Here is a 21,758-nt window from a genome sequence, read left to right on the forward strand (position 1 = left end):
AATACCAGACTAAAAGTTCCGTAGAACTGTCGATTTTTCTAGGGTGGGCCATTGATTTTTAAGGTGGGCCTGGCCCACCTAGGACCCCCCCTTCCTACGCGCATGCTAAATTGTAAACTTAGCGCAATATGATGGATGCTGTTTTCAAAAATAGGACTAGTACATTGTTTAACATCGACTAAGAATTCCTTATCAATAAAGATTAGGTCAAGAATACGGTTTCGACTATTTTTAATATTATTTATTTGTGTAAGATTACATTCAGAAAAAGAGTCTGTTAATTCATATTCACATTCGTTAATTACGTTGAAAGGAAAAAGACATGACTCATCAGGGTCCCAGACCCAATTTATATTATCTAAATTGAAATCACCAAGTATGATTATATGTTGATTACTATTTAAATATAAACGATCTCCAGAGACGCAGTCCTGAACTGAGAAAAGCCCTTGATTCCGTCTAAAATCTGGAAAAAAGCACCCAAAACATAAGAAGTTGCAAAAACTACAGTAAGGAGACGGGCAACTACATGAACAGGGTTTTGAATGACTTGCAGAAAGATCTGGGGGGATTAAGCATCACTTGTTCCAAGAAAATGGAAAAGGAGCACTTTGAGTATATTTTGCTTTTAAAATCACTTATGTTTGGACAGTGTGCCATTTTACCCGGATAAATTGGATCAGTGAAATTTGAAGATGTCTTGAAAATTAAAAAAATTAAATACTTTTTGGAATTTTTTTAACTCGCAAAGCAAAAAAATGTGAGAGTAATATATTAAACTTTGAAAAGTGTTTAGAATTTAAGTTTGAACGTTACTTGTTTTCGAGATATGGGACGTTTTCCTTAGGGGGGTCATTTTAGGCCACTTTCCTCTAGGGACTATTAAGATAAGACCACAATAGGTAATGCCCGATCGGACTCAACTTATTTTTGACGTTGATGGTAGTTGATGTAGCTGATTAGGTGATATAATAAGATCTGAAACATGCCCGTGGTCTAAACAATATCTTTGGTTTGGATTTTGCCGAAGTTCCTTAGTATTGACGGATAACCATTGGATAGCATAATGTATTTATCTGTATTCACTCTTATGATACAGGCTTTTGATGTTGAGCTCCAAAGCCTACAAACAGCTTATTTTACCCTGAGAGCAAGTACTTGCGACCATATCAAGGGTCAAGGCCTATTGACTTTAAATTCTTTTCTAATTCTATGAATGAAAGGCACCTGCAATTTTTGGCAAAGTCCAAACTTCAAAAAGAACATGTACTTAATCATGAAAATGATGAAGCAGTGCATCTGGGAAAAAAATCAAAGTGTTGGAGGCTGGATATCAAAACCTCTTGCATTACGGACCATCACATTAACCATTATGCCCCGATGTATAACACCCTAACCCAGAGTAAATACATTTAATTAAGTGGAATAACTCTAAATTTCCTTAAAAATCTTCTTCCAGAAGCAGTGCATGTAGATAAACGTTCTCCAAAAGGTTTTCAATAAGTTTTTCAATGACTCTTTAGTTTTGAGTGATTTTGGGTCATCAATCTTCTTCTCTAGATTCCCTCTCAAGAATACGACTAAAAAGATCAATTCTTAGACTTACAGCTTAAACCATAAAGCCAAGTGAGAATAGTTATTTTGGGTAATTCTGCAAGAACAGGTACATATAACAGCTCCTTAACTGGCTATTTAAAGTTGAATAAAGTTGAATTTTTTTTCCTATTTTCTACTATTCTTGTGAAAAACACACCTCAACTAAGAAAAGTTATATTTCATTCACCTTAAATAGAAAGTAAAATAAAACAAAAGTAGGTTTACACAAAAACTACAACCGAAAACAGACGTAATTGAATAGCTTAATAGAAAACTCTTTTCAAAATAAAAACTAAAACCCCAAACGAAAAACTAAAAAAATAGAAACAAATTACCCAATCCCAGACCATTAGAAACAGAGAAAAAAAAAAAACCATCCCTAACAAAATCAGTGGCACGCAAAATGGCTGTAAATCATTCAGTGCAGAAATCGAGAGAGGCTATTCACGACAGTATTCCATTTCAAGGTGGTCTTTTTTTTCACTTCCCCTTTTTCCATTGCCATAACTTGAAGTTCCAAATGAAAGGAAGGAATCACCTCATTCTAATATTTCCAGGACTAAAAAAAAGCAACAAAAAAAAGTAACCATTTCATTTCTTTTTTGCCAAACAGCAGCAATAAGTCACACCGATATCTTAGTTTTTTTACTTTTGCTTAGAAAAAAGAACAGAAAACCAAAAGAAACTGAAGAATGATTGAATTTTTTCTCCTTTCTCTTTTTGTAACTTTCTTCAAGTCGAAGTTTTTTTTTTATATTTTTTTTTCCAAGAAATTATCATGTGGCCTTAGTTTTTCAAATCATTTTTAATTTGTGGACGTCAAAACTCCATGAACTCTATACAAAGAAAGGACATTTTTTTTTCTTTGTATACGCATATCAATCTAATGTAGGTTATGGTTGTTGCAATTTAATTGGTATGCTTTCAAACTTGAAGGTTATCGTTAAGAGTAATTAAGTTTTTGTGCTATGAAGGGCAAGGACATTGTGACTTTAATCATCAACAAAATAAGCGGTCTAGTGAGTTTTTGGTTTGGATTAATGTTTTTATTTTGTGGATAATCATTTAATGGACTTTCGTTGTTAATTTTGTCCTTGAACTTGAAGTCTGGTTTCTTAAGAAAACAAAAATATGATAAAAAATTATATTGGCTAAGCAATTAATTGAAGATAATCAGAACCATTAGAACCATGAACCATTTTGAGAAATGTAAAATTTGTTTGAAAAGATCAAAAAAATAATAAATAAAAAAAAAATTTTTAGCCGCATAAAACTTGGCAAAAATTTACTTTTGGAATAAGAATCAAGGATCAGAAGACACTATACAAAAGTCGGTTGGAAGTGTGTTTTTTTTGCGGCAAAGAGGGAGGGGGTGAAGGTCAACAAAACAATGAAAAAAAATTGTTTGTGGGATATAATTCCACAAGCCAATACGATTGTTTTAAGAAAAGTTGTTCCCATGTGAAATAAAATGCACGACTGGGGTCGCACGTACTTGCTCTTATGCTTAAAGTTACTCTAATGTTAAAGCTTTTTATTCAAAAAAATTAAGAAAATTTAAAATTTGATATTTTCAAGAAATTAAGAAAATAAAATCAGTTTTTATAATTAAAAAAAACCAAGTATGCATGTTTACTTCTTGTATAAAAAGGAATTTTTAGAAAAAATTTTTTAAAAAAATAATTTTTTATACACATATGTATAAAAATGTTTTAACATTTTTCAAAAAAAAAGTTGGTATACCATTTTGAAGAAATAATTTATTTACGCATAAAAACGAAATTTCGAAACTTTTCACAAACCCGTTTTCAAAAAATTGATTTTTCAAAAAAAAATTTTGAAATATTTTTTAAAAATCCAAAAATGAGATTTTTGAAAATTTTCTAAAAATTTTATTATCACCTTCACCTAAACGCTTTTGTATAAAAATTTGCGTTGAAATCGGGGTGGTCTTGAACGAGATATTCATAAATCAAAAAAACCGTTCTATGACAGGTACCGTTAATAAAGGTAAAAAAAATATTTTTTTTATTTCGAAAGTTGGCTCTCATGTGTAATATTACACTCAAAAATTTCAATCAAAGTCGTTAGAGCCGTTTTTGAAAAAAATTAACTTTTCTATTTCCGTTATATGACAGGTGTCGTTAGTTTTGGTCCTAAAAAAAAAACTGTTAACTACCAAGTTTGAACAAAATCACTCGAATAGTTTTGGCTGTAGCTCGAGGTACATACAGACAGACAGAATTGCCGGACCCACTTTTTTGGCATTCTCCATCATCGTAATGTCATGTGAAATTGTTAGCTCGAGTTCGATTTTTTTTACGAATCCTAAACTTGCCCTATAGTACCTATATCGCATGTAAATAATGAGGGTTGGGGTCAAAATTCTGCCGGGGTCAAAATTCTTTCGTCAAAATTCTGCTTTCAAAAGTCTGCTTTACAAAATTCTGTTTTTCAAAATTCTGTTTTTTAAAGCGCACGCTTTTAACATTTTCCAAACTCTTTTTTAATTTTTTGCAGAATTCTGTAAAATCATCTTGTTGAAAAATTATCTGCTTATTTGATTATTAGTAATTTGTCATTCTTCGAATGCATATTCATTTTTGTTTTATAAATGAATAAATTTGAAAATATTAAGGAAAGGTTTTTAATACAAAACATTTCCAAAAATAATTCAAAATTTTTTAATTTATCAGAATAAAGATGAATAGAATATTCAAAAATTTGAATAAGAAAAGGAATATTTTGTATTAAACAACATCGGTTCCAATAAGTTATAGAATTTATTTGAAAGAAAGTCAGTCTATGCATTTTAAAAAATATTTGCGACACTTAAACAAAAAAATTGAGGAAAGTATCAATTTTGAATTACATTAATGAGGTTACTTTTCTTTAGTCAGCGCATATGCTAAAAAAAAAAACAGAATTGGGAGAATTTTTTTGTTTAAGTATAATACTGGCAGAATTTTGAAAAGCAGAATTTAAAAAAAACAGAATTTTCGTTAAAAAAGCAGAATTTTGAAGCCAGAATTTTGATCCGATCCCAAAAAATTAATCCATTAAGTTCTTAATAGTATTTTTGGTGAAAGTATGTGTTTTTTCTTTTAGGGTTAACTTATGTGCGCAAAAGGTATCATAACGGCTAGTAAAAAAAATTATTAAAGAGTAGATATACAAAATTAACTTGAGTGAAAGTAAAAGTATGTTGTTTTTTTTTAAGAAATGATGAAATTCAGAATGTACACAAATACTAGGACAAAATTAGTACAATAATGAAAATTTGTAAAAATTCATGGAAACAGGTGTTTTTTTTTTTTAGGTTTAGAGAAAATGCGGGGATATTGGAAAAGCTAAGTAATAATAGGGGTATCCCACTTTTGAGATTTAAAACAAGAATTTGAAGTATCTATAAGAATATCATGGTTAAAAAGGTGTTTTTTTTTTGTGAAACAAAAATTGATTGGCCACTCCAATGAAATTTGGTAAAAACGTGGCAAGGATAAAGAAAAAAAAAATTGTAATTCGTTCCAAAACGGCAATGATTCGTGTAAGTATATGTTCTAAGAACCTAAGTATAAACGTTCAATTTGTCATCGAAAAATAAAACATTGGCTTTTTTTGAAAGCACTTTTAGTCTTCTTGCGGCATATCTACCATTTAGACAACCTAATACTATGGGTCGAACCTGAGAAGTGTTCAGACACAGTTAACATTTTGATATGTCTGATATGCAATTGGTACTATTGAAACATCTTGTGCTTGATATGTTTTCGTGGCATCTTGATTATGCATAAGTTGCTATAATAAGTACATTTACATAATTTGTAGGGGAAGATGGGTATTGTAGATCAATTTTCATATTTTATTTTTCGAAATCCTGTCACCACCCACTAGAGGAGAAAACTGAACTGTTGTTTTCCCTTCCCAAGTAGAGAAGTTGCATTGTTAAGCTCTGTAATAGAGTCTTAGGATAGTTGGATAGTTTTGAAACATATTTCTAGGATTTCACGAGTGCAAAGTATTTTTTTGATGAGATTGAAAGCTGAAATTTAGTACACAGATATACCTGTCTTAATATAATTAAGAAAAATACTGAGAATAGCGTAAGTGATTGCAGTAGGGTTGCCATATAAGATTTCATTTTCGCTTGCTAAAAAAAACGCCATAAAAACTTGTGGGATACAAAGATCTAAGTTTCTTTTCTACAAAAAAAAAATGAATTCCTATGTAAATATTTACTCATGGTCATGAGATTTTTTTGGTGCACTAAATATCCTTCTCTTTCGAGTATATTTTTGACTTCAATTATAAGTCCTGTCATTTCCATCTTTTCTCTCAAAAGAAAAAAAAAATATCTTGACTTTTGTTTAAAATATTAATTAGAATAATGTTAATCAACGATGAGACAATTCAAAACTATACAAGCATTTCTATACACACTTTTTGAATGCAATTCAACTTCAAAACCACACAACTCTCGCAACCTCTATTTTCTGTGTTGCCGCACACATGAAACATAAACAAGACCTCATAATAAAGAATTTTTATTTAGCATCTGCTGCAGCGAAAAAAAACCCTCTTTAATGCTCCAGTTGGTTGTCAACTTCAAGAAAATTTGTTGCTGGTTGTGGCATACCACCGAGTCAGAAGAATTAATTTTCAAGGGTACCCAAGGTTGAACGTCATCAGCATGTGAGTTTATATAAGCATCTTTTGTCGTCGAACTTATGAAAAAAAAAATGAAAAAAAAAAAATAGTGTGTGTTGGGTTGGTTCTTGAAAGTTTGTTGGGTGAAATCTCAGTTTCTGCCACGTCGTCCTGCTGATCCTTGTTCCTGTTTCTGCTACAAAATGAAAACGACTCATCATCGTCGCAACACTTTGTCTGTTATTCGGCACTAAGTAGGGTAATGGTAACCGCAAGTGAATGTAAAGCTGAAGCTAGTGCTTATCTCTTGCTTTCCTATGCACAAGTGAAACAATGCACTGATTGTCTAGATGCCTTCGAGGCTTTTTTTCTACATTTCTGTCCTCTCAGTCCTTTTCTGTTTTAGTTCCTCAAATTGGATTCATATAATGTGTGTGGAACTTCATGGCTGTCTACTGTTGGTGAGTTTTGGTTTAGGCTATGTCAGGGCTGTTTCTTTCTGTTACAAACAGAATTATCATGAAATTTTGAGCTTAAAATCAAGATTTGAGGTAAATGGCTCAGACTTGTAGCAGAGGATAACATTTTTACTTGTAATTTTTCATTTCGTCAGAATAAGTTTTTTGTTACTTTTACTACTTTTACTATTTTTTTTAATAAAAGTTGAGACAAGCTTGGAAATTCACAGAATCACAAATACAGCCCTGTCCTGGGTGCGTCTTCTATTCACAGATTTCTAATGCACAATAGAACCTTGTAAAGTGAACACAATGTTGTTTCCTTGTTTATGCACGACTGCATTTTCTTAATCCTTTTTTTCTGTACACTGTGGTGTATGAGTGTTATTTTTTTCTTTTTTCATTTTTTTATTTTTATCTTCATCTCACTCTGTTTAGTAAGGATTTTCCTATTGTTTAGGACAGTAAAACACAACAACAGAATGAGAAGACATTTGTATAGTTTTTTTTTTTTTTTTGATATGCGTGTTTGCATCTTGTAAACCGAATGGAACAAGGTCGCAGATGGCAACTACCTTCAAGGCGAACTTGTAACACTGAGCGATGAGATTGTGTGTATTTTTTTTAACATTTTACATTCTGCAAGTGAGAGAGGCTCAATTCCGCACTCGTGTCTTCTGCTTTTGCCTCTTGTGTGGTTGTGTGTGGGGTGCATGACGAATGAAGTTGAGGTTATAGTTTGTTGGTTTTACGAGAGTATTCATATGGCATAGTTGCATATTGAATTGAGTATGAGCATGATGTAAATTATGGCTTAAGGAAGCAGTTTAATATGAAACATTTGACTTGGGAGATTTGTTGTGTAAAACATATTAGATTGTATAAATTTAAAATCCATTTTTTTAAAATAATTTCGTTATAAAGTAAAGAAGTTCGCAAAATCGACAATGCAGTATAACCCCACAAAAAAAAAAAAAAAACTATCAATTGACATAAATAATTTTCTTTTTTTAAGTATAGTTGTCGCTGTCGCTGCTAATTAGACACTTAAGGGAGTCTTAAATGCCAAAGTAGGATTTAGCACAGGCTGATATTCATAAATCATGATATTTGTGAGATTTATTGAGACAGATGCTTTTTAAAATCAGTTTTTTTGGGCAAGAGTTATGTATATGAATGGCATATTCCAAAATTGGGTTGGGGTCCCGATGCAAGTGGCAATGCATAGGGACCATAAGAAAAGTATTGAAATCAGTAGACATTGGTTTGGATGCGAATATCTTCTAAACGGTTAAAGCAACCAATTTGAGGCCACGGACTTTTTTGTAGAACATTTAAGCCCCTACAATAATCCATCTTACTAATTTAATAATAATGACTTTTCAGTGAATTAGAAAATTTTTAAAAGTAAAAAAAGTTTTTATATTTTTGTTTAACTTTGACCTCGAATATCTTTCAAATGGTTAGATTAATAAAAAAAAGTAAATAAGACCTTTTTTGTGGAGCAATCTGTTTCCTACAAGAATACCCAACTAACAATTTTACTTCCACAAGGGTCTAACGAAGCTGTTTCGATTTAAGAAATATTGCTTGTATACGACCATAGAGAAGCCCATCTGGCCCACCCGAGAAGCTTGATAGGCCTTAAAAGAGTCATATGCAAGTTGATTGGAGAGACTCATAACATGTCTTTAATGCCTTATAGAAACAACCAACATTTGAAAATGTGTATTATTGTTGCAGGCTTTTATTTTTACTTAGAAGCTCTGAGTAGACTTGTCGAAGGATTGTGAAAGTCTAAACGAGGTAGGTATATCCCAAATAGAATAAAGAAAAAAAAATATTTTTTTTCATTTTAGTTTTTTTTTTTTGTGTACCTATTACATTTTATTTTTTCATTTTCTTCTTTGTTTTCAATCCAGACAAGTTTTGCTTCTGAAATAAAATTTCCAAACACAATTATATTGAGCAAAAAAACTTCTTACTTACTTGACGCATTTTGCTGGATTTGAACCTCGTACATCCTGATTGATAGTCCGGTACCTTACCCATCGAGCTACTCAGGTATATTATAAAAGAGTTTCAAATTTGGACTAGTTGAAACCAAAGCTTCCTAAGGGCTTCTATTTAACTTCCTGGTGAGTTGCACTATCTTAAAGAATATGGTGACCATTTGTGTTTTTTTTTTTCAAAGTTATTATTTTTGGTTATTTTCTGTTTTTTTTTTTTATCTTGTAAAAAATTATTTAATAAAGACTAAATAATATTATATACTGATTGTCAAACCATGTCATTATTGAGAAGATGAAAGAGAATATATTGTTACTCAAGAACAATTTTATCTGGAATATCTGAAAAATTCGGTTTTTTTAGAGGTTTCACCCGGATGCCGTCCAACCCCATTTTTCCGAAGCAGAAAAAATCTTCAATTTTTTTGGGCTTTTGGCTTTTTCTTAAAAATTAGAGAATTAACTTTGTTTTGAACTTAGATAAAAAATCTAAAATGTCCATCACTATTTTATATTTAAATAAGTGGAGAAGATTAAAATCTTGTTTTCCTTTCGTCTCCACTTACTTAAATGTGAACTCCGAATTGGTCATTTTTAATATCACTATTTTAAACCAATTACCGATATGAAAAGATTCACTTTTTCATTTATTTCTTTATAACAATGAATAAAAAAAACCAAAAATGGTCACCATAATGGCACTTATCCAAATATTTGTTATTCTCATGAGTTTGCCTGACAGTTTTAAAAATTTAGCTTGTACTCACTTTCACAGGGCTTCTAGAAATTAAATTAGGGAGCCTAACTTCGCTTAGGCAAACTTATAAAATTAAATGCTTTTTACAATGTTTTGCTTGTACTTAAAGGACTTCTACAAATATAAATAAATATCCCCTAACTTCGCTAAGGCAAACATATAAAACTAAAAGGCTTTCGCGCATGCGCCGGAAATTGAACTTCTTTTTTTCTCACACAGAGATGCAAAACATACAATTATGTAAGTCGTTATATTTGAAAGTGATGTTAAACATAATTTTCAATCAAAAACAATGATTCAACAATTTTTTAATTCAAATATTAGAATGGAGTAACTATAACACATTTAGTTTGTGGAATATTTGTTTAAAAAGGCAAAACCGTTTAACTGCTGTTTATTTGAAATTCAACGTATTTTTTTTTTTTTTTTAATGAATATCACGACTCATATACTATTGACATAATTTTGGTAATATAGAACTATAATACTAAATGCATTTAAGGCAATTGTATAAGTTGTAGGTACTTCTACCATACTAAAAAACCTACCTAAGTCATTTTTGAGTCTAATAATTTTCGAATTTGATAAAAAAAATACATAGCATTCATAAAGATTTTGTAAGCAGTTCTAATACAATTTCTTTTGCAAAGCCATTTAAAAGAAGTCAGTTATTGGCTTTTATTTCTTGTGCTTCTACAATGGAATTTCATGTGGCCATATTGAAATGTAAACGAAATGTTTTCATTAATGCTTGTAGAAATTTTTAAATTCCACTTGCACTAGGTTTCTAGGAAGCGGTTAACGAAAGTTAAGCCTCGGAAGTTTGAATTTTCGATTCACAAACTAAATACAAGCCCTGTAGAGATAATAGCTGCAAGAAATTAAAGATCCTAACCTTGTGAAAGTAAAATTGTTAGTTGGGTATGTCATACGCGTTTGATTATTATAATTTTTCAATTTGTTACAAAATTAAGAGCAAAAAACGAATTTGTAAAGATTTTCTCGATTTTTGGACCTCAAATATCTACTAAACGGTTAGATAAACGAAACAAGTGCTTAAGGCCTTTTTTGTAGAACGTTCAATTTTCTACAAGATTATGTAAAAAAATTGGCTAAAAATTCATTTAATAAAAAAAATATTTTTTTTTTACTAGAAGCTTGATGTAAAAATGGAAAATTGAAAAGCGGAGGACACTCCCATTAAGATAAAGAGCTCATATTTGGTGAGTATATTCTAGAGGTGTCTAGCAATCGAGTTTTTGAAGTACCAAATCAAAAAAACGAATTTCCATTTTTTTGACCCACCCTAATGTATAGTGTATAGTGTATAGTTCCGTTAATATCTCTTTGAACATGATTTCAAATTCTTATTGTTCTTTGAGCAGTGTTATGTTGTGATTGAGCTAAGTGGAAAAAAACCAATACAATTGTGAGTTTTAATATCTAAGTTATAATTATTGTATGTTTAAATTGTTATTTTATTTATGTTTTATTTTATGTTTCAATTAGGTAAAATGCAGTGAGCAGACAATTTTGAAGAGTTTTTTATTTTTTCTCTTTTATTTTTGGGATTTTGAGTTTTAAGGATTTATTTTTTCGGGATTCTGGGCTTTCGGACTTTTGGATTTCTGGGATTGTGGGTTTTTTTGGATCCTGGATTTTCGGTATTCTGAGTTTTCTGAATTCTGGATTTTCGGGATTCTGGGTTTTCTGGATTCAAAATTTTGGGATTGTGTCCTATTCCCTTCAAAATTATCATCTTTTCATAAAATGACAAAATTTTTAATTTTTTTTTAAATCAATATGAGTTCTCGTCTATTGAGAAAAATTCGTAAAAATCAGTAAGCCACCATGAATATTACATACGTACTTAAATTAAAGGGAATTTTGGCAAAGCGAATTTTCAAAAAAAAAAAAAAACAACAGCAAGAAAGTTTCTATTTCTTTGTAATTGTTAAACTTTTCAATTTATATATTACTAATAACCGTCACTTGTTGCTTTATTATTACTTATCAGCTAATACTTATTTTTATCACTTATGATTTATCTCTTATCACTTATCAACTAGCACTAAGCAGACTCATTCAAAAAACAGTTCTGGGGCGCTATTCTGGTTCTGTGATAAGCTCGATGAACAAACTTTTTACATCTAATGATGATATGATGATAAATTTATCAGTTTAGTTTATCTAGAACCGGAGGGAAACTTGTGGCAAATTATTTTGCAAAAAAAGCTATATTTCATAGAATTCAGCCTATTTTATTTAAAAGGGACTTATGAACTTGTTTCGTTTACAGTTGCCCACATTTTTACGAAATTTGTGAAGGGTTAAGAGCATATAGACCGCTCTGGGCACGAAAAAATAAAAAAAATATCCCTCTATTTAAAAAACACAACCGGTTTTCAAAAACTTGGATTTTAAATCAACCAAAATAGAAAAAATCAGAGCTACCCGATCAAGCAGGAGGTCTTCTTCTTTCATATGGTTTTAATTTAATACATCATACAAGTTTATTTTATAAAAACCGATACTTATATTGTTTTTTATTTTTTCTTGTAAAAATGAAAAAAGTTATTTTCTACCTTCAATATTTTGATCAGGATTTTATATTTTAATTTTAGTTTCAGGCATTTATTCGAATTTCATGTAGCACAACATAAAATCAAGTAAATTGTTTGAAAAAATATTCATGCATGGTCCTTATTCCCTACTAAGTAGGAAAGTTACTCAAAAAGTTAAAACTTTAAAAACAAAATTCTATTTACCCCTCTATATTCCCGACTCAACTAAAAACCTATTGAAAAAGTAACTTTTTGAAACTTGCAACAAAATAAACAAAATTAAATAAAACACTAAAATACTTGAAATTTAACTTTTCATTTCAAAATAAAAATAAAAAACAATTTTTAAAATGTTTCGTGGTGGAATTTTACATTCATAAAAGAAACTCGATACACCAAAAAGGACTTTACTTCATACGAGTTTTGTGTGTGTGTGTGTGTGTGTGTGTCTATATCCATCCAATGGAATAAAAAGATAGTAGATTTACACAATTTTTACATTGCCATTGCCATACAAATTAAATTCTGTGGCTAACATGCAAACACACATCCTTTTTTCTTTTTCTCTCTACTTTAGTCTCGGTAGAAGAACGTTTTAGACAAGAACAAAAGAATGAAATATTTTCCAATTTTACTGGAAAATACTACAATTGTTGCCTGGACTCCTTTTATTTTTTTTTTTTTTACATAAAAGGACTAAACATTATATTTTTAAACGCACCATCTAACCATTTTTCAGCAAAACTAGGTACAAAAACCTATTGTATATCCTGTCTTTTTTTTATTTTATTCCTTCACAAAATTTAAATTAGAAACATATGTGTGTGTGGATGTTGGAGGTGTGTTTGTGTGTATGATTTTGTTTTATACCCTCGAGGAGTTCAAATACAAACTTTATCCAAAACACAAACCAACAAAAAAGAAACGAAACAAAAAAAAACAAATAAAAAACAAATCTAAATAACGACAAATTCACTACACGAATTTTTGGTCCTTTTTACTTGCAAATCCACATACCTTCATGTATGGTTATTCTGTATGAAAAAATACCTCCCTCGCTCCTTTAAACAAAACAAGCCAAACTGATATAGTATGAGTGCCTGTTATCTTTAGTTGTTTTTTTTTTTTTAGCTTTACTTTATTTTTTTTTCGTCCTTTTTATCTTTTGATTCATTCATTTAGAGACTCGTCGTCGTCGTTGTTGTTATTGTTGTCGTCATGTCGCGTTGGGTACGTACATACATTTTACTTGCTTATGCCTCTGTTGTCCTTATACCTTCTTATAATAATTTCATATCTCTATATGAGAGTGTATATGTGTTTTTTTTGTTGTTGTTGTTATTATTAACAACAAAACACTGTAGGACAATACTGTCAAAATGAACGGATGAGTTGTGGTGTGGGTGTTGGGGGCGGCGGCAGAACAGAGGATAGGCTCCTGTCTGCAGTAAGTGAAATTTCAAGCCAAATATGATTTTTTTTTTCTGTTAAGGATATGCGAATACATATTTTAAATTATGATTTCAGCAAAATTGAAAATTCAATTGTTACTTTGGTTTCTAAAAGAACCCATATTGGATTAGTAAAAATTATATTTTTTTATTATTTTGTATTGATTTCTTTTTGCTATTTTCGTTTAATTATTGTTTTTTACTAGTAACTGCTGAAAAGTTCTCGAACAGAGTAATAGTGTTTTATAATCCAACCAAAGGTTATTGTATTTCAAAAACGTGACGTTCCAGTGAAAAATAAATTAGAAAAGTAGGGTTTGGTTCAAGCTCGATTTTCGTTGACGACCAGTGTAATTAATTAGAATTTTATTTAAAACTGCTTATTTATTCAATAAGTAGTTTTGTGTAAATATAAATAATTTCAAATGGACACTTTGCTAACTTTGCGAGTTCTCCAGGATATGTGATAAAAGAGTTTATCCAAAAAGTCTCAAATGGCCTTTCAAAAGAATTAAAATTTATTGGAAAATTTTAATAGGTATTGAAATTTATACTCCATGTAGATAAAATAAAACATAATAAAAAAATAAAAGAGCTGACCAGAAAACTTGATAAACCAATACGCTATGGGTACACAAAGCCCTTTGAGAAATCTAAACTTTTAAAATGTGTTTCAAGACTCTGTAAGACAGTCATAAGTGCACTATAATGTTTGACAGAATGTAATGAAAATTGGAGGCTGCCAGACCATCTGAATAGAACATATCAAATTTTTCTTGTTCCTTTGTAAAATCCATTAGCTCTATTATTTTAACAGGTTTAAAGATTCCACAAAAATTAGAAGTGATTAATTATGTTTGTTAAATAATCATTTTGTAAAATTGAGCTTACCATGTCTTTATAAATGTTTATTTTTTTTTACTTTGTAAAAAATTACTACTGTACAAAATTTCAAGACTCTATGAAAGTCAAAAGCTTGTAAACGGGAGGTTAAAAAAAAACTCTAACATTTGACAAATCACTGTGCAAAATTTCAATTTTTCACGTTAACGGGCAGTGCCCCATAATTTTTGATTACCTGTCAGTGACTTACGGTTTCTGATATTTTTAAAGCCCTATACCTATCTCGGAACTACTCTATTTATGTAAATTAAATCACAACAAAAACATTACTGTTAAAAAAAGAGCCAAGTTATCCTATATTGAAATTATGCTGGCACAAAAAGTACTGAGATGTAAAAGTGTACCAAGTTCTAAAGTTTGGGTTCAAATTCGTATCAATAAAATTTTGATTGTTCTCTTGACAATTTTTCTTAACCATCGATTTTTAAAGTTATTTCAAAAATTGCCAAGTAAACAATCAAAATTTTATTGATACGAATTTGAACCCAAACTTTAGAACTTGGTACACTTTTACATCTCAGTACTTTTTGTGCCAGCATAATTTCAATATTGTCATATAATAAAGTAAACCTAAGGCTCTCCAAGGCAAGCAATTGGTTTTGGCACTCTTGTTGTTTGCAGCGCAAACAAAAAGAGTGCTTATTAAATTAGGCATTATTTGTTATCTATCCAACATGATCTCTTAAAAGAGATCATGATCGATAGATCGTATTATTTAGATCGTAAATCCTAAGTGTAATTATTGTTTAAGTTAGTCTTTTAAGCAGTCGACTCTTATTGCTCTACCTGTTCACTTTGTGTATTATTAAAAGAATAAAATAAAAACTCCTATTTGCTTAATTAAAAAGAAGTAGTTTAATTCTGATGAAGGAATAAATTAACTTTATTGGCGCAGTCGGTAAACGAATACGGGTTTAAAAATAAATAAAACTTAAACGAACAAAAATTTAAACACTTTAAAAAAAAAAAAACTTTGTGTAAAAATAGCTAAAATAAATTTTACAAAATAAAACAATAAAAGTTTATAAATAGTTGAAAAAAGTAGTGTTTAAAAAAACCAAAATCAAAAACCTCATAATATTCAAAAAAAAAACAAAAGTCAATAAATTTCGTAAAAAAAAAGTACAGTACCAAAAACGACGCTTAAGTACAAATTAGCTCGAAAACAAGAAACCCGCTAGCTAAGCTCTCATACCAAGCTAACTCGAAAACATTTTCATCAAACCATGTTTTATGAACAAATACCTCTCTATCAAACTGTTATACGCACAAGTATATTAAGTAGTGAGTGTAAAGAAAAAGTTTAAGAAGAAAAACAACAAACCAAACAAAGTGTTATACTGAATTCAATTAAAACAAAAAAAAAATCATGCAAATAGGTACATGAGAAGAAGTTATGGAATGAAAATTAAACGAAAAATAAAGAACTTAAACAAAAGGAGCAAAGAATTGTAATAATAATTCACAAAACTATTACAAAATAAAAATATTAAAAGTAAAATAAAATTAAAAAAAAAAAAAAAAAAAAAAAACCAAAACTACCCATGCACATACACTCAGAAATCCTAAGAGTTGTCGTAACCTCTTAAACACGCCAGCTCTTTTTTTTTAGGGACTCTGAGCTCTGGTAAATTTGAGAAATGTAACCTCAGTAAGAGTGACCAAATGCGATGCATGAGGTATTATTACTTAAATTTGGGCTGCGATAAATATGCAAAGAGCTATCGGATGTATTGTCAAAAGCAAATTTTTAAGCATCAGAGCTATCAGAACTTATAAAGATCAATAGCAAATATTTATAAAGCTTTCATTTATAGTAATAGAGTCGTTATAAATACTGATATGACTGTTAAAATTAATTTCAGAGCTATTGTTAAGACTTGCAGAGTTGCTGTAAATATGGACAGTTATCAACAGAGTTTACGTAAAAGTAGTAAGAGTACTCATTATAGTTAATTTAGCTATGACAAACATTTAAAGAGCTATTATAACTGTCCAGAAAGATATCTTTATATAAAGCAGAGTCCAACAGAGTTACCATAGCCAGACGCAGAGCTATATTAGGTGATAACAAAGTTGTACTTTTTTCTGAAAGTGCTATGATTTATATTAGCAAAGGCATTAAAAATGCTGATAGAACTTCCAAATGTACTGGCAGAGCTGTCATCAGTATCGACGGCGTCATCATATATATTGTCAGAGTAATCATAAGTACAATGAGAGTTTCCTTCATTTTGAATTTAGCTGTGCTCAATTTTTCAAGAATTATCTAAACTCTTGATAAAGCTATCAGCTTAAGTAATAAGAACGAAGAAAAAAATAACAAAAATAATAAAAAATTATTAAAATTATTTTTATTTTAAGTGGAGTGATTGAATTTAATTCAATATAAGTTCAAGTGACCTCAACTCCAAAAATTTATAAAGCGTTTCGCCCAAGTACGACAGTGGGCTCATCAGTTAGATCTGTCGTACCCTTACTAAGACGCCTTATTTTGGTCGATGTTTACCGACACTATATAAAACTCACAGCATGAATATACTGTGAATTATAATATTCTAAGGGAATTTGTTTAAATTCAGACACTTAGAAAATGTATGACTTTTAGAAATCATGCACAGAATAAGGTTTTTAAAACTTTAAAACAGGTATATCTCAAAAACCCGGCGTGATAGACAATGCTTTAGTTTAATTTTGTTGACCAGTCTAATTTGTATTTTGAAAACAAAATTCCAAAAATCTCAAGCCTATTAAGTATGAATCGTTCATATTTGCATAGAAGCAACAATATTCATTATTTAGGGTATTATTTGTAGTAGGTTATTTCAGTTATTAAGTATACAGTAGCAGCGCAAACGGAACTATGATGCCTCTTCGCTTGAGGCTATCACTAACAAAGTTATTGTAAGCTACGATACACCTTGTAGAGCTACTATATCCTCATATTGGCTATCGTACAAAACATAGACGGAGCTATGATGACTCTTTGCTTAAAGAGCTATCACAAACGAAGTTCTGGTAAGGTACGATACATCTTGCATAGGTTCTCTGCGCAAAATAAAGCTACTACATCCGCATATTGGCTATCGTATTCAAGTGGACGTTGTCACGGCTAAATAAGTCAGATACGATAGCTCTTGCGATTTGGTACTATACCTTAATTTTTTTTCTTTAAAATAAGAGCTGAATGAATGTGTTGCTGCAAGTATGGAAAGAGTGACGACAGCTCTAGTTGGGTCGCGGTGGTCGTAATTTGCGTATAATAACTCTGCTTTGGACACGATAGCTGGAATTTTGGTCTTGTTTTAAAATTTTTTGTTCCGGTACCCGAATTTCAAAATGAAAATTTCTGAGTGTACATACATCCTGCATTCTTCAAAACATATAAAGTAACTGGAAGTTATCATCAACATTCAACAGTGATCCACACTAGAAGTCATCGCCTGGAGAAAATTTGTCACCTTTCGTAAGTTAGTTTCATCGTATTTTTTGTTTTTTTTAATTTGAAAATGGAATCAATAAATTCAACAGAAAGATTTAAAATTATTTTAGACTGTATAAATAAATTGCCAGAATTTAATGGTAACACAAATTTGTTAATTGATTTTTTGGACAGAGTAGATTCCTTGTCAGTTGTTGTAGCTACATTTGATGTAAACACTCAAACACTCCTTCTAGGTTACATTAAAGATAAAATTGTTGGAAAAGCAAAACTAGAACTTCAAAAGCATGGTAGGTTAGCAGAATGGTTGCAAATTAAAGATATTTTAAAAACCAATTTTGCAGAGAAATGTTCGTCGGCAAAATTAATAGATCAATTAAGAACAGCCAGAGTACAGTCAAGTATTGAAGATTTTTATCAAAAAATAAATCATTTGTTAAGTAGGCTTAATAACTCATATTTGTTAGACGGCAATCAAAGTGATGAAGGGATTATAACTTCTAATAAAAGAATAGCTCTTGAAGCTTTTAAAAATAACCTACCTGAGCCTACAAAATCAATAGTACTCAGTCGAAATCCTAAAACCCTTTACGAAGCCTACAAAGTCATAACTGAAATCAACCATCAAAGTTTCGGTCCCAATTCAACAGGCTCAAATCAATTTTCTAGACAAATGAATAGAAATTCAAGTTTTAATTCGAACCGAGTTAACAATAATTCATCTTTCAATTCGAGCCGAGTAAATAATACTTCATCTTTTAGTACCAATAGGAACAATTCTAACTCTAGATACAATAATAATTCTGACAATACATACTTAAGAAATAATGGATACAGTAGAAATAGACAACAAAATAACAATAGCTCATTAAATTTTAACCCTCGAAGTGAAAATAGACAACAAACCAACAATAACACATTAAATTTTAACAATCGTAGTGAAAATAGACAAAATAATAACTTTGGAACTAATCAATCCTCACAAAGATTAAATGATTCTAGCAATCAAACACGTAGGTCAAATAGGTCCAACAACAATAATAATGGTTATGAACAAATGGATGTTTCCTTCAACGAGGCTAACACAGAACCAATTAACTACCCAAACATTAACCAAAACCAAAATTTTTCACCCAGTCGCCCAGACGACTACCTTATATAGTGATACAAAACCATATTAGGCCTTTACGTTTTATTATTGATTGCGGTGCCGAGTTAAGCATCATTAATAAAAATATTTGCAATCCAAAATGGCAAATCCAAAGTAAAAATCATATTTTGAAAGTACTCGATCGAAACGTCGAGACAAATATAGTTTATAGAATTCCCCTCTTTCAGGAATTCAACGAAAGAGATTATTTCGTCAACTTTTTAGAATACCAATTCCATAACCGTTTTGATGGGTTGATTGGAAATAATATCCTTGTTGATTTAAACGCCGTTATAAACTTTCAAACTAGATCTCTTACCACCAACAAAGCAACAATAAAAATGTATTTAAACGAAGAAGAAGAAAACTACACGAACTATGTTGACCAAAACCAAAATGTTTTATGTATATATTCGAACGAAACCTATTTTTCTGAAATGAATAACAATCTTTTCGCACCTCACTTACCAGACCAAGATATCTTAAAATTAAAATCATTGCTAAAATCTTTTCAATCAATTATTTATAACGAAGGGGACACGTTATCTTTTACAAATGAAATCTGTCACCGCATTATAACTCATAACGACGTTCCAATCTATAGTAAGCTTTATCGCTATCCAGAGATTCATTCCGATGAAGTAGATTTACAAATATCGGAAATGTTGAGACAAAAAATTATTGTTCCTAGCTGTAGTCCTTACAATTCGCCCATATGGGTTGTACCCAAAAAAAACGATAAAGATGGAAAAAAACAATGGCGAGTTGTAATCGACTACAGAAAGTTGAACTCACAAACGATAGATGACAGATTTCCTATGCCTAATATTGACGATTTATTCGACAAATTGGGAAGGTGTCAGTATTTCTCAACGATTGATCTTGTAAAAGGTTTTCACCAAATCGAGGTAGATCCACGAGACAGAGCCAAAACTGCGTTTTCCACCAAAAGTGGGCATTACGAATTTGTAAGGATGCCATTTGGGCTTAAAAACGCCCCAGTCACATTCCAGAGGCTGATGAATTATGTCCTCAGAGACTACATTAACAAAATTTGCGTCGTCTACTTGGATGACATATTAGTGTTTTCTACTAGTTTTGAAGAACATCTTCAATCCCTGCGAAAGATTTTTCAAAAACTTAAGGAAAGCGGGCTAAAAATTCAGATCAACAAATGTCATTTTGGAAATATCACAGCTGAATATTTAGGGCATGTAATTGTTCAAAACGGAATAAAACCAAATGAGAAGAAAATAAAAGCGATAACTGAAATGAAATTACCATCTTCCAAAAAAGCAATAAGACAATTTCTAGGCATAACCGGTTATTACCGTAAATTTATAAAAGACTATGCCAAAGTTGCATACCCTATGATAAGGTATTTAAAAGATTCGGTAAAACTAAAAACATCTGACCCTCAGTACATAAAATCGTTTAATACTCTCAAGACATTGTTGACTTCTGATCCCATCCTTAGAAATCCGGATTTTTCTAAGCAATTTATTTTGACCTCTGATGCATCTAACTACGCCTTAGGAGCGGTTCTTAGCCAGGATAACCATCCTGTTTGTTATGCATCTCGAACCCTTAACCAACACGAGCGTAATTACTCTACTATAGAGAAAGAGCTCTTGGCGGTCTATTGGTCAATTAAATATTTTCGTACGTACTTGTATGGCAGAAGATTCATTTCTCGAACAGATCACAAACCTCTTGTGTGGTTGAAGAACATTAAAGAGCCTAACATGAAACTCCAAAGATGGAAATGGTCTCTTAACCAGTATGACTTCGATGTCGAGTACCTTAAAGGGAAAGAGAACGTTGTCGCAGATGGGCTGAGTAGATACACTAATGATAAAAATGAAACCGGGGACATGTCAAAAGCTGATGATGAAATTAGCCTATTTGACCTTTTCAATAATGAAGTAGCCGAAGGTTACAGTGACGATGAAGTCACCCCCGAAATTTCAGCATCAAGTAAAAATAACGATGAAGTTATGTCTACTGCTGCTACCATACATAGTGCTATGGAAGACGCAACTCTGCACATCTGTATTACAGAAAAACCGGTAAATTTGTTCAAAAACCAGATATTTCTTTTTTATGGTCCAAAAGAAAAAATCTTTTTCAAAATAGTCCATAAGAAAATTCAACACCATATTCAAATTGAAAAAGGTAAAAGTAACCTACTTGAAATCATGAAAGGGCTTTTAATAAAAAAAGGGCTTATGTGTATATTTTGCGAAGATATGCCGCTATACCTTAATTTCCAAAACCTGTATGTAAGGTATTTTTCAATGAATAAACAGTTAAAAATTCAAAAATCAAACATTAGATTAAAAAATATTACGGATAAAAACGAGCTTTTAACAATTATTAAAAACGAACATTTAACCAAAAATCATAGGGGTATTAACGAAGTATTTTTTGAACTTAAACAGTTGTATTTCTACCCAAATCTGCAAGTAGAAATACAAAAATTTATAAATAATTGCGAAATTTGTGTAGTTGCAAAACACGATAGACACCCATTGCAGGAACAAATGGCAATAACAGAAAAACCAAAACAATTCAACGATATCATGCACATGGATATTTGGTTTCCCGAAAGGGGAAAAATGTTTTTGACTACAGTCGATAAGTTCTCTAAATATGCGACCATTCATCGATTGGAAGATAGGAATTGGATCGCAATTCTGAGTGCGATAAAACAAAGGATCCAATTTCTCGGAAAACCCAACAAAATTGTATCCGATGGTGATTCCTGTATTTTGCACTCTG

General features: G+C 30.8%; 1 protein-coding gene across 1 annotated transcript; it reads left to right on the top strand.

Annotated features, from left to right (window-relative positions):
• Nucleotides 1–16,227: 16,227 nt before the first annotated feature.
• LOC129906967 (putative uncharacterized protein DDB_G0286901) lies at nt 16,228–18,989 on the top strand. The gene is made up of 3 exons (XM_055982962.1): nt 16,228–16,318; nt 17,938–18,117; nt 18,172–18,989. Exons 1-3 carry the CDS (start codon nt 16,228–16,230, stop codon nt 18,987–18,989), a joined length of 1,089 nt encoding a protein of 362 aa, XP_055838937.1.
• Nucleotides 18,990–21,758: the final 2,769 nt, after the last annotated feature.

This window comes from Episyrphus balteatus, chromosome 1, assembly GCF_945859705.1.
Source record: "Episyrphus balteatus chromosome 1, idEpiBalt1.1, whole genome shotgun sequence".
Classification (NCBI taxonomy): Eukaryota; Metazoa; Arthropoda; class Insecta; order Diptera; family Syrphidae; genus Episyrphus; species Episyrphus balteatus.

What these genes read in the sequence shown, in the direction of transcription:
- LOC129906967 (XM_055982962.1), top strand. Translation starts at nt 16,228, where the DNA reads ATGACTGTTAAAATTAATTTCAGAGCTATTGTTAAGACTTGCAGAGTT. An exon ending in ACAGAGTTTACGTAAAAGTA is followed by an intron (nt 16,319 to 17,937) that starts GTAAGAGTACTC and finishes AAATTATTTTAG; the next exon opens with ACTGTATAAATAAATTGCCA. An exon ending in ACTAGAACTTCAAAAGCATG is followed by an intron (nt 18,118 to 18,171) that starts GTAGGTTAGCAG and finishes CCAATTTTGCAG; the next exon opens with AGAAATGTTCGTCGGCAAAA.